General features: G+C 54.1%; 1 protein-coding gene across 2 annotated transcripts; it reads right to left on the bottom strand.

Moving 5' to 3' along the window:
• Positions 1 to 1,338: 1,338 nt before the first annotated feature.
• EGFL8 (EGF like domain multiple 8) lies at positions 1,339 to 11,169 on the bottom strand. Of its 2 annotated transcripts, none has more exons than XM_029584266.1 (9): positions 10,905 to 11,169; positions 9,389 to 9,549; positions 8,791 to 8,910; positions 8,429 to 8,541; positions 4,717 to 4,812; positions 3,770 to 3,928; positions 3,312 to 3,385; positions 2,379 to 2,541; positions 1,339 to 1,682 (listed from the first exon to the last, which is right to left on the bottom strand). In XM_029584266.1, the coding sequence occupies exons 1-9, from the start codon at positions 11,124 to 11,126 to the stop codon at positions 1,630 to 1,632; spliced, it is 1,161 nt and encodes a 386-aa protein (XP_029440126.1). In that variant the 5' UTR covers positions 11,127 to 11,169; the 3' UTR covers positions 1,339 to 1,629. The 2 variants fall into 2 exon arrangements, with proteins under 2 accessions (XP_029440126.1, XP_029440125.1); XM_029584265.1 differs by lacking the exon at positions 10,905 to 11,169 and adding an exon at positions 10,226 to 10,422.
• Positions 11,170 to 12,919: the final 1,750 nt, after the last annotated feature.

The raw sequence follows: 12,919 nt of genomic DNA on the forward strand, positions 1-12,919 counted from the left end.
GCCCCCTCTCCCCCCCCTCCACACACACGCAACACTGGTGGAGTCCTACCCGCTGTCGTCTCTGCAAGCTGATGAGCTGGAAGGGGGCTCCCAGAGCCCCCTTGTTTCTGAAGGAAACCCGTGGCACAGTTCCTGGCCTTGCCACACCTGTGCCACGATGGAAAAAAAAAAAAGCTGGGCCACCTTCGTCTGGGGACGCATGTTAAAACCCCACGAGGTACTGGTGGTACAGACCTGCCGGTGGCGTTCTCCAGAAATTCGCCGGAGCATAACCCAGGCGTAGGAGATGGGGGGGGGGGCCCCGGCTGTCCATTCTGGCTTTTGTGGCTCCCAGACCCCCTCGTCCCTGGCCAGGGACTCCTGCAGTGCTTCCTTTGAATTTTATACCCATGATATGACCTCAGAGTTGTGTGTGTGTATATTTCCCGTGTACCCTTCCGTCCCAGGGGAGGCCGTGAAATTGAGAACCAACCCTTTTCAAAACTCGCCATGTGGTTTTGCGATCCTTTGCAGCGGGACGCCCCCCCCCCCCCCCCGAAAGCCCCCGGGGGACGCCGCACAGGATGGCGCCCCGTCGGTTTGCGTGACGACGTGCACGGATGCGTGTGCAGCTCCTTTCAATCCTGCCCACGCCACGGCGGGGGAGGGAGAAGCAGCTGAAGGTGCGTGGCAAGGGTGCGTGGCTAGGGTGCAGGCTGAGCAGGTCCCGGCTGGAACTTGCGGTTTTGAAATTTTTTTTTTTTTCCCTGGGAAATTACTGGGCAAATCCGAAGTAGAGATCTCAGCATGTCCTATGGGGGGGGGGTTTTAAAACCAGGCCTGGATTAGCCCTGCCGCCTATAGCTCGGAGCCAGGCAGCAACCCAAGCAGCGGAGCTGGGATTTCGGCAGTGCCTGGGGTTGAGGAGCCGGTGCTGGGAAGCTGGAGGGACTCGCCCCTTCGTGAGTCTTCGCTTCCTTTGCCGGGGCTGCTGCCGGAGGCTCCTTGGGGCATGGCAGCTGTGCTTCAGGAAGGGAAGGGGGGTGGTGCCGGTGGTACCAGAGCACTGACTCACTTCCCTGCGTGGAGCAGCTTCTCACAGCCGCTTATCTCGAGCTCTCAGGACCTGGCAAGAAGGGTGGAAGGAGGGGAGGGTGACACCGCCCTCTCCTTCAAACATCTGCATGGGCCGGCCTAAGGCCAAGGAGAAAAGGCAGAAGGCCAGAGGCAGCCAAGAGCTCAGGGGCTTCTTTGAAAGTGGAGTGAAATTTCCCAAAGTGCATGGGTGAGAGAGACAGGGGGCGAGTTACCTGCTGCACCCTGGCCCTGACTTCTGTATAAAACATCCCGGACGCCTCCTCCCCGTAGAAATCAGAAATGTGTTTCTTTTTATTAATAATTAATACCCAAACTGCAAATATAAATTAGATTAAAATATGAAAAATAAATCCCGGTTTCAGCAGGCGGGGGGTGGACAAGACTGACGGATTTTGTAGGCCGCAGGGGCGGGGTGAGGGGGGGTGTCCGCCCCCCTCACCCCGATGCTTGGCTCCAGAGGATGTGGCGGGGGTGAGGGTTGTGTTCAGCACCAGCTCTGGGTTGGCAGATGAAGAGGCCGCAGGGCGGAGGATTCTCGGGGAGGTCGGGGGGTCATTGGGTGCCGGGATCCGACCTGAAGCCGATCTCGTTGTCCTGACACGCACCTGTGCGGAAGAAAGAGAGAGAGAGAGAGAGAGTCAGACCGACCTCTGGTCCTCCGTCCCCTCTATTCTGCTGGAGTCTCCAGCGCTCTTTTCGACCTGTACAACTGATGGGGGGGGGGGTCACGTGGCTCCTGCTCATCAAGGGTGGGGCCAATCCAGCCTTGGTGGTTTTACCACCTTTGTAGACTGGGACTGGGGTGGATTTGTTCTGCCCACCAGGCCCTGATTTGTTACTGGTGTCATTGCCCACCCCTTCCCTCCCCCCCCCCCCCGTGCCCGCCAGCTCCAGCCGTGACCCTTAACGTGCGGCGAGAGAGGGGGGTGCGGGCCTAGCCGGGCCGCGCGGCGTTGCCCGCAAATGCAGTGGGTGGTGCGCGCTCAGGCTGGACTCCGAGCCTGCTACTGCTGGGCTGGTATCCACCGAGGGTCGTCATCCCACCCCAGGGTCCTGATGGTGGGCCCCCCCCCCCCCCCCCCCGGGCGATCAGAGCTGCCGCTTCCTGCCTACACTGGATCAGCGAAGACGCTGGATCTGTCGTGCTCGACATGTCCGGTCTCTCAGTGGTGGGAGTCGGGTGGAAGAGGACCCCCCCTTCTGTACACCGACTTCACAGGAAGCTTAGAGGCTGGTGCCAGAGGGATCTCTTCTACCCCCCCCCCCTTCCCTATAGTCCCTGAGGGGTGTGCAATACTCACAGGACCCCATCTTTTCCTCCATGTACATGAGCTGGTCACTCAGTGACTCCAGGTGGTCCAGCTGCCGGAGGCGGGTCCACAGCTCCTGCACGTGCTCCGCCTTAATGTCCTCCAGCCGCATGGGGACGAGCTTCTGGAAGGTACTCAGTGTCCACTCTAGCCTCTGTGGGGAGGGGGGGAGAGAGGAAGTCAGAGCCGCTGGAGAGACAGAGAGGGGAGATGAGGGAGAGAGGAAGTTGGCAGCTGCTCAGGGCAGGCGGGAAGGGAAAGGAGGTCATTGCCATAGCGTGGGGAGAGAGACACTGAAAGACCTCATCAGTAGCTGACACAGGAGGAGAGACGACTGAATGCTAGAAAGTAAGACAGCGGCGCCTGGACTATGAATCTTTCTAGTTGTGGTGGCTGGTCCCCCAGTCTGTTTAGCCACAGTGGCGGGCTATAAGTCACTCTAGCTGGGCTGTGGGTCTCTAGCCCTGGTGGCTGGCCTGTAGGGTCTTTCTAGTATCGGTTGCCAGGCTATCCAAGTCTCTTTGGCCACGGTGGCTGGACAGGCTAAAGGTCTTTCAAGCAACGTTGGCTGGGCAACCTGGAGCTTTCCCTAGCCATGGTGGCCAGGCTGTTGCTATATGTAGGTTCAGAGGCCAGGCCATAGATCCCTCTAGCCATGGTGGCCAGCTCTAGGCCTCTATAGCCATGGTGGCTGGGCTATCTCTCTAGGCGCGTTGGTTGGGCTGTAGATCTCTTTGGCCTGGAGGCTTCTCTAGTCATGATGGCCAGAACATAGGTCACTCTAACCACAGTGGCCAGGCCATTGATCTTTGTATTATCTCTGCTGATTTTGATCCTTTATCTCTTGGGCCCAGGCATCCCAGTAGCACCTGAAGCTGTCCTACCCTACCCTGTGCAATGTCATAGCTTTTGCGTGAGATTTACCTCCTGCATGTCCACCATCTTTCCTCGGAGCTCCTTGACCTCGTTGGTCAGTTCCTCTGAGGCTAAACTCGGACCTGTAGAGTTGATAGAGACAGGAAACGTTACCCAGGGCCACTCTACACCCACATGGGGAGTTGGATCTCCATGCTGGGAGTTCTAATCCCCGGCTCTGTCACTGTGTGTCTGTGAGTGTGTGACCATGGGGTGAGGCACTTCATCCCCTCTGTGCCTGAGTTCTAATCCCCGGCTCTGTCACTGTGTGACTGTGAGTGTGTGACCATGGGGTGAGGCACTTCATCCCCTCTGTGCCTGAGTTCTAATCCCCAGATCTGTCACTGACTATGTGTGACCGAGTGAGTCACCTTAGCTCCCCTCCTGCAGCTGACTGACACTGTTCCCTGTCAGTGAGGGAGCTGTAGTGCTGCCTGGGCAGGGGTGAGAAGGGGGAAAGACATTACCTGAGGTTGGCCAGGCAGGGCTGGGGCTGGGCAGCTCCTGGCAGGATTTCCCATCTGGACCCAGGGAGAAGCCAGGGTGACATGCGCAGTGGTAGCTCCCTGGGGTGTTCACACACTGCTGGGAACAGGAATGAATTGGGGTCCGACACTCATCAATATCTACCAATAGAGAGATGAAGACAGCATGAGAGAAAGGGAGTAAGGGGGAGAGGAGGTGAAAAGGAATGAGAGAGACAGGGTGACGAGAGAAGGGGGAAGCAAGAGAGAGGGAGAGAAAGAAGGGACAGAGTCATGGGAGAGAGCATGAGGGAGAGTGTGAGAAAGAGAAGGAAGAGACAGGGAGAGGGAATGAGAGATGGTGACAGGAGAGAAGGGGGAAGCAAGAGAGAGAGGGAGAGAAGGAAGGGACAGAGTAATGGGAGAGAGCATGAGGGAGAGTGTGAGATGGAGAGGGAATGAGAGATGGTGACAGGAGAGGTGGGAGAGCATGAGAGGGGAAGAGGAGAACAGAACAGGGAGAGGGGACAGCATGTAAGCAGGAGAGAAGGAATGAGAGGGAGAGACAGGCGAAGGGGAGAGCATGGGAGGGGAAGAGAACAGAACAGGGAGAGGGGACAGCATGTAAGCAGGAGAGAAGGAATGAGAGGGAGAGACAGGCGAAGGGGAGAGCATGGGAGGGGAAGAGAACAGAACAGGGAGAGGGGACAACATGTAAGCAGGAGAGAAGGAATGAGAGGGAGAGCATGGGAGGGGAAGAGGAGAAAGAGGATGATTAGAGAGCATGTGAGAGGGAGAGAACAGGGTCATGGGAGATAGGGAGGTGATGGGGGGGGATAGGAGGAAGAGCTTTGGGTGATGAGGGAGTGCAAAGGCGAGTAAGAGATCTCCAGTAGAGTCGGCTGAGGTTGCGGTGATTGGAATCCATGGAGAGAGAGGGGGTAACTCACCGATGTGGCAGTATTTGCCTCCCCAGCCTGGAACGCACAGGCAGACGTCGGGTCTGGAGCAGGAGCCTCCGTTCCTGCAGGGCTTGCGACAGAGCGCTGTGCGGGGAGAGTGAGAAAGAACCCGAGATGTGATGCAGACTCCCTCCACTGCCAGAAACTGTGCCACTAGGACTCAAAACCCTGCAAAATCCCCATCAGTATCAGCGTAGCAAGTCTGCTGTATGATAACAGCACTAACTGCCAGGACTCCCACAGCAACAACCCTACCTCTGAAAAAAACAGCACTCCAGGTATTGCACTGGGTCCTAGAATACCAATACACTTCCTACTGGGAAAACAGAACAGGCCGGACTGCTACCGATCCCTAGACAGAAACTCAGAGCTAGCTTTTGGAGTGGGTTTGACCCATGTGATCGCACAGGGTGCCGTGAGTGAGGAGGCACCGTAGAGGTACAATGTCATGTTGTCCCCTCTTCAAAAAGGACTTTGCAGCCGGATTATTAAAGTCCCTGTGGTGCCACAGCATAGCCCATCTTGCCATGGCGTGAAGAAAGGGGAGGCCCTGTGAGTATGTTTTCTGTGCATGCCTGGGAGAAAGCCTGTGTGTGTGCGAGAGAGCATGAGAGCCCGTATGCATATATGTTTGTGAGACTGTCTGTGAGAGAGAAAGAGAGAGAGCCTGTATGCATGTGTGAGTGTGTGGATGTATGAGAGAGCCTATATGCATATTTGGGTGTGTGAGAGAGCCTGTGTGCATATGTGAATGCCTGTGCCCAAGTGTGTGTGTGTGTGTGAGAAAGGGTTTGCATGAAAGCCTGTGAGAGAGAGAGAGACAGAAAGAGAGGGAGAGCCTGTGTATGCAAGAACACTGCTATGTTTACGTTAGAGGGAGTGTATGTGTATGTATGCGTATGAGAGATAGAGAATAAAGTTTATGCAGTCCCCTCACCCGATCCACGACAATCTTAGAGTGACTGGAAATCAAAAGATCCCAGATATGGTGAGTAGGAGATAATTTTGTTTTGAAATATTTTATTGGTTTATGATAACTTTTTAAATGAAAGTGTGTTTAATTATTGAATGATGTCCTGTTTATCAGCTATTTTGAAATATTTATTCTTTCTGTTAGTATAGTTTTACTTTTATGACTGATGTATGTGTAAGCGCCTGTGTGCATGTGTGTGTGTATAAGAAGGAAAGAGAGCCTGTGTATATATGAGAGAGGGAATGTATGTGAGAACATAGGCATGTGTATGAGGGGGGGGGTGCGAGAGAATGAATGTGTAAATATGTGTGAGAGAGGAGATGAACTTTGTGCGGCCCCCACCTCCCACGATCACAACAATCTTGGGATGACTGGAAATCAAAAGAACTCAGGTTTGGAGAGCAGGAGATTTCTAAATCCTTATTAGTTTTAATTATTGAATGTTATTTGATGTTTCTGCTGTTTTGAAATATTTTATTAGTGTTTTGGGAAATGTATAAGTTTTAAAATTATGTTTTGAAACATGTATTCTTTTTAATAGTATGGTTTTACAATTATTAATTCATGATTTATATTTCTTGATGTTATTCTTTGATGGTTTATGAGGGATGGTAATGTGGCACTGCATACACTGTCTGGCTTGTTGTGGTTTCCAGTTCAATTTCTGTCTGCACATTTTTATTTCTGCTTTATGGTCTCTTTGTAACGTATTTCATCTCCAACAGGTAACTGACACCTTGGGTATATTTTCTGTAATCTATGAGGAGTTAAATATCATCTGAATAACATCTTGCATCCGTTTTTTAAAACTCTTGATGCGATGCTGTCAGATGGGTTTAAAATTAGCTTTGCTGGGTGGCTGGAGCTGGTCAGGGCTTTCTTTATTGCATGTATTTATTTATTTATTTATTTTAAAACTTTTCTATACCGTTGCTAAGTTAAATACCGTCGCAGCGGTTTACATGTAGGCACATATTTAGTGTAGGTAAAAGTGTACTATAGTACATTCTAACAGGTGCCGTCAAATGTTCGGTTACAATATATCATTAGACATAGTCATTTAGCGAAGTAGTTCATGACCAATTGTACCGAGGTACTTACACCGGTAGTTTTATTACACATAGTATTATAGTTATGTTTTATTGTGGTGTAGAGTTCATAGACTAATCTACTGTATAGTCCTAAGGACTGTATGTTGGTGCCTTTCTGTCTTTTCCTGAAATATTTCTCTCTATTTTCCCGTCTCTTTGTAAAATGCTTGTTTAAAAAGCCATGTTTTTAGGTTTTTCTTGAATGTCTTGAGATCACTTTGTAGCCTGATCTCTGGAGGCATTGTGTTCCAGATTATGGGTCCTGCTAGTGATAGGGCTCTTTCTCTCACTTGGGTCAGCCTTGCTGTTTTAACTGTTGGGATGGTTAGGAGGGCTTTATTTGCTGAGCGGAGGTTCCTGTATGGGACGTGTACCCGTAATGCTGTGTTCAACCAGTCTGATTTCTCATCTTAAATTAGTTTGTGAATGATACTTAGGGTTTTGTATTTAATTCTGTGTTCAATTGGTAGCCAATGTAACTCTGCTAGGGTTTCGGTTATATGGTCCCGCTTTCTTTTTCCGGTCTTAATGTTGTATTAGGTAGTCCTAACATAAGGGCATTGCAGTAATCTGTGCTGGAGAAGATTAGTGCCTGTAGTATTGTTCGGAAGTCATTTTGAGTTAGCAGTGGTTTAAGTATTCTGAGTACTATGAGTTTTGCATAACCTTCCTTTACTTTTAGTGATATGTGTTGTTTCAGATTGATTTCAGGGTCTATTATTATTCCCAGGTTACGTACTTTTTCTGCTAGTTCAATTTTCTGGTTGTCTTTGAGTATTATTGATGTTTGACTGATTTCAGAATTTTTTCGTTCTAAGTGAAGAAATTCTGTTTTATCAATATTAATTACAAGTTCTGTTTGTGTCAGTAGTTGTTTTTTAATGCTTAGGTACATGTTGGCTAGGTTTAATGTTTTCTCTAGAGTGTCCTCTATGGGTAGAATTAGTTGAATGTCGTCGGTGTAAATGTAGGGCCCTCAGGAGTTTTTCTTGCAATGTCTTGTAGCCTGGTTGCCAGGTAAAGTTAAGGACAGGCCAAGGTGGGCCTGGGCTAGGGATGGGCTCTACTTCTTGGTTATTTCGACAAAATTTGAAATTTGTGTTGGAGATTTCTTGGCCTCAGTTCTGCTGTTGATGTGTGATCCCGGGATATGTGATTGATAGGAAATGAAACGATCTCTTTTTATTCTGCAGATGCAGGATTTATGGATGGAGATAATGTCTATTTCTGTATTTCTAAGGCCGGCCCTGGTGGTGACGGAGATGGGGAATGGGGAGAGGGCCGAGGTCAGGGTGAGAGATAACACCTGCCCACTGCCCCTAATCCATGTCAATCGGGGGTGTGAAGGGGGGGGGGGAGGTCTTCTCCCACCTCCTCCCAGTCTGACTTACCTTACCCTTTGCTGCCAAGGAGCAGCGCTCAGTTGGGGAAGGGGGCGGGCAGTGCCATATTAACCACTTTTGGCACAGAGCGCCATTTGCCCTAGAGCCAGCCCTGCAGAGTCCCTCGCCTCTGTCTCGCGCACACGCAGAATACAGCCAGGCAGACCCTCCCCGTACACAGAATAAGAAACAGAAACATGCAGGACCTTGCAGGCGTGTGTGTCCCCCCTCCCCCCCACCCCTCCCCAGTTCACCTTGCTCACAGCTGGTGGCCGCTGGATGCTTTTTCTGCCAGCCAGGGCAGCAGGTGACGCTGGTCTGCAAGACGTCCTTCTTCACCTGCCGGTGCGACACCCTGTACGTGGTCCTGTCGGGACAGAATCGGAGCAGGTGGGCACGGGGATGGGGGGGTTCTCTTCCTGTCTCTCTCACTCTCCTACCCACCCCCCAGCTGCCCCGTGACCTTCAGCTGGTCACTTAACCTCCCACAACCACAGCTTTCGGCTGGGATGCCTCAGAGATTCCCCCCAGAAAGGCATAAACTTTTAAAGTCAGGAGGAATAATTCTGCAGCCCCCCCCCCACACACATACCTGCCCCCCTCCCTTGGGGGTTACCTGTAGGTGCTGCAGGTACCTCGACCCTTGCACGTGGTGAGATACGGCTGGTACACGGGCTGGATATACGACTCGTTGTAGACCAGCGGCAGCCGCTGGGTTTGCTTGGAGCAGACTCCCCTGGGGGGGGGGGGGGAATAAAAGGATAGAGCTGGGGTAAAAGCCCCCTTCAGTATACACAGAGGAATGCCACGGGAGCAGAACAAGGGTCCCCCTCTCACCCTTAGCTACACAGCCTTAGTATCCCTCCCCCCCCCCCCCCCCAGTTCCTGTTCATTGTAATTTCCACCTGCTGTTATACTGTAAACTGATATGAGGTCGCTTCGAAGAATATCGGTATAGAAAAGTTTATAAATAATAATAATCCCATGATGGCATCGATCGATACCATATTAGTGGGAGGCAGGGGGGGGGGGGGAGAGAGAGAGATGGGGGGTGGTAGGGATACATGGTGCTAGATGGTGAGAGGAGGGGGGGAGGTGCAGGGACACCCCCCCTCCCCCAGGAAGGATCTGAGATAAGGAGAGGTGCACGTTAAACCTCCCCCCCTCGCCACAAGGCCCCCCCCTCCTGAAACGGGTGCGGGGGGGCCACCTACCTCCCTTCCTTCAGTACTTCGGCTCTGGCCCCGAGGTCCATGCTGAAAGCACAGGTCAGCACCGCAGCCACCAGCCCCGGCAGCCTCATGGTCAGTGCTTGTCCGAACCCCCCCCCGCTGGGCCCTTCTCCGCAGAATCGCAGCCTGGGACCAGGCCCCCGCTGGAAAAGAAAAACAGAAAGAGGGGACAGAGTGACCTGGCCGGAGGCCGCAGCCCAGCGACAGAGCTGAGGCACCGGGCGGACAGGAGGCAGAACTTGGGGATTGGAACCCAGAGCTCGAGGCTCCCTGAATCGCATCTGCAGGTCGTATAAGGGGGGGGGGGTGTTCTCCCAGGAAACGGCGCCTCCCTCCCCGGTGCCCCCCCCCCCCCCCCGAGACGCGGGAAAAGGTGGCACCCTCTCACCGCTCCGTGAAAAGCCCCAACGCGCACCCCTCCTCCCTCTCCCCCCCCTCTGCAGGAATAACCCCCCCCCCCAGCACACACAAACAGCCCCCTCCCTGCTGCTCCCTGAAAGCGAGAGACCCTGACGCTCCTCCGTAATCCCTGAACTGTGATGGGCACCCGTTAGTAGCGCGACCCCCCTCCCCCCTCCCCCCTCCTCCCCTCCCCCCATCCCTGTATCCCCCCCCCCAGTGCTTCCCACAGTAACGCGGCAGGTGAAATGCCCCCTCCAGTCTGCCCGGCAAAGGTTTGTAGGGTGACAATCCTTCCCCGGTCCGTATAGCGCTACAGTCCCCTCTTCTCTCTCCTGTACGGACGGACAGGTGGCAGGCGGGACCGGCCCGGCTTCTCCCTCTCCAGGGACGGGGATAACCCCGGTGGGGGTGCCTCACCTTCAGAGGGCGCCGCGGTCCTTCCTCAGGCACCCCCCCAAGCCTCCTGAGGGGGGGGGGGGGGGAAGGTGACTGGGGCAGCAGGTGGCCCCGCTCCCCGGCTCCCGACTCGTCTGCGGCTGCCCTTGCCGAAGTCAGGATCCCATCTCTCCGCGCACCCGGCCGTGCCCCGCCGCCAGTCCCCTCTCCCCCCCCCCCCCCCAGCCGAGGGGACCTCCCCATTCCCTGGCAGCAGAGAGGGACCCGGCATCATTCTTTCCTGTCTCTCTGATCCTCCTGTTCCTGTGATAGGGAAGGGGTGAGGGGGGGGAGAGAAACAGGGAGGGGTCCCGCATACTCCCATTCGCATACAAATACTATTTTACCCTTAATCCATCCTTGTATAAGTCCCCTCTAGGCTTGACTCCTGAGCAACTGCCCCCCCCCCCTTTCTAAAACACCCCCCCCCCATCCCATCCCAATCTGTCATGGGTCTCGGGACGCTGCCAGTAAAGGGGGGTCCCTCTGAGAGCCACTGAATGTCTCGCCCCCATTTCTGTCTAACCTTTCTCCTGTACTCCTGTCCCTCAGACTGACAGACGGACAGATACTGATAGACAGAAAGGAAACGAGAGAGAGAGACCCAAATCTTTTCCCGTGGTCCCTGTCCCCGGAGGATCACCCAATCCAGCACCCTTACCTTCTGCCTTTTCCTCAATCCCAAATCCCCTCTCCGGACCTTCAAACGCAGCCTGGGAGAGACAGACCAAGGGTTCCCTGCTCTGGGGGCCAATCCCCTCCTCGCCGCCTCCCTCTTGCTGTTTCCCTCGCAGCTGGGCTGCGGAGGGGCATTCTCAGAGGAAGCCGGGGCTGCTGTGTCCTCCCGTAACTCCACCACAGAAACACACAGAGGGGTATTCATGTACCCACTGAGCACTGCCGCTCCGGAAAGGTCACATTCCCAGGGTCTTCCTGCTCCGCTGGACTGTCTCGGCGGCTCCGGCAAAATGCAGAGAGTGCCAGGGCTGAAAATGCCAGGGAGGAGACTCCGGCAAAATGCAGAGAGTGCCAGGGCTGAAAATACCAGGGAGAGACTCCTGAGAAATGCAGAGAGCGCAGGGGCTGAAAATGCCAGGGGGGAGACTCTGACAAAATGCAGAGAGTGCCAGGGCTGAAAATACCAGGGAGAGACTCCTGAGAAATGCAGAGAGCGCAGGGGCTGAAAATGCCAGGGGGGAGACTCTGACAAAATGCAGAGAGTGCCAGGGCTGAAAATACCAGGGAGAGACTCCTGAGAAATGCAGAGAGTTCCAGGGCTGAAAATACCAGGGAGAGACTCCTGAGAAATGCAGAGAGCGCAGGGGCTGAAAATACCAGGGGGGAGACTCTGACAAAATGCAGAGAGTGCCAGGGCTGAAAATACCAGGGAGAGACTCCTGAGAAATGCAGAGAGCGCAGGGGCTGAAAATGCCAGGGGGGAGACTCTGACAAAATGCAGAGAGTGCCAGGGCTGAAAATGCCAGGGAGGAGACTCTGACAAAATGCAGAGAGTGCCAGGGCTGAAAATGCCAGGGAGGAGACTCCAGCAAAATGCAGAGAGTGCAGGGGCTGGAAATACCAGGGGGGAGACTCCGGCAAAATGCAGAGAGCGCAGGGGCTGGAAATACCAGGGGGAGACTCTGACAAAATGCAGAGAGCGCAGGGGCTGGAAATACCAGGGGGAGACTCCGGCAAAATGCAGAGAGCGCAGGGGCTGAAAATGCCAGGGAGGAGACTCCGGCAAAATGCAGAGAGCGCAGGGGCTGGAAATACCAGGGGGGAGACTCCGGCAAAATGCAGAGAGTGCCAGGGCTGAAAATACCAGGGAGGAGACTCCGGCAAAATGCAGAGAGTGCCAGGGCTGAAAATACCAGGGGGGAGACTCCGGCAAAATGCAGAGAGCGCAGGGGCTGGAAATACCAGGGGGGAGACTCCGGCAAAATGCAGAGAGCGCAGGGGCTGAAAATACCAGGGGGAGACTCTGACAAAATGCAGAGAGCGCAGGGGCTGGAAATACCAGGGGGAGACTCTGACAAAATGCAGAGAGTGCCAGGGCTGAAAATGCCAGGGGGGAGACTCTGACAAAATGCAGAGAGTGCCAGGGCTGAAAATGCCAGGGAGGAGACTCTGACAAAATGCAGAGAGTGCCAGGGCTGAAAATGCCAGGGAGGAGACTCCGGCAAAATGCAGAGAGCGCAGGGGCTGGAAATACCAGGGGGGAGACTCCGGCAAAATGCAGAGAGCGCAGGGGCTGGAAATACCAGGGGGAGACTCTGACAAAATGCAGAGAGCGCAGGGGCTGGAAATACCAGGGGGAGACTCCGGCAAAATGCAGAGAGCGCAGGGGCTGAAAATGCCAGGGAGGAGACTCCGGCAAAATGCAGAGAGCGCAGGGGCTGGAAATACCAGGGGGGAGACTCCGGCAAAATGCAGAGAGTGCCAGGGCTGAAAATACCAGGGAGGAGACTCCGGCAAAATGCAGAGAGTGCCAGGGCTGAAAATACCAGGGGGGAGACTCCGGCAAAATGCAGAGAGCGCAGGGGCTGAAAATACCAGGGGGAGACTCTGACAAAATGCAGAGAGCGCAGGGGCTGGAAATACCAGGGGGAGACTCTGACAAAATGCAGAGAGTGCCAGGGCTGAAAATGCCAGGGGGAGACTCCGGCAAAATGCAGA

Source organism: Rhinatrema bivittatum, chromosome 19, assembly GCF_901001135.1.
Source record: "Rhinatrema bivittatum chromosome 19, aRhiBiv1.1, whole genome shotgun sequence".
NCBI classification, from domain to species: domain Eukaryota; kingdom Metazoa; phylum Chordata; class Amphibia; order Gymnophiona; family Rhinatrematidae; genus Rhinatrema; species Rhinatrema bivittatum.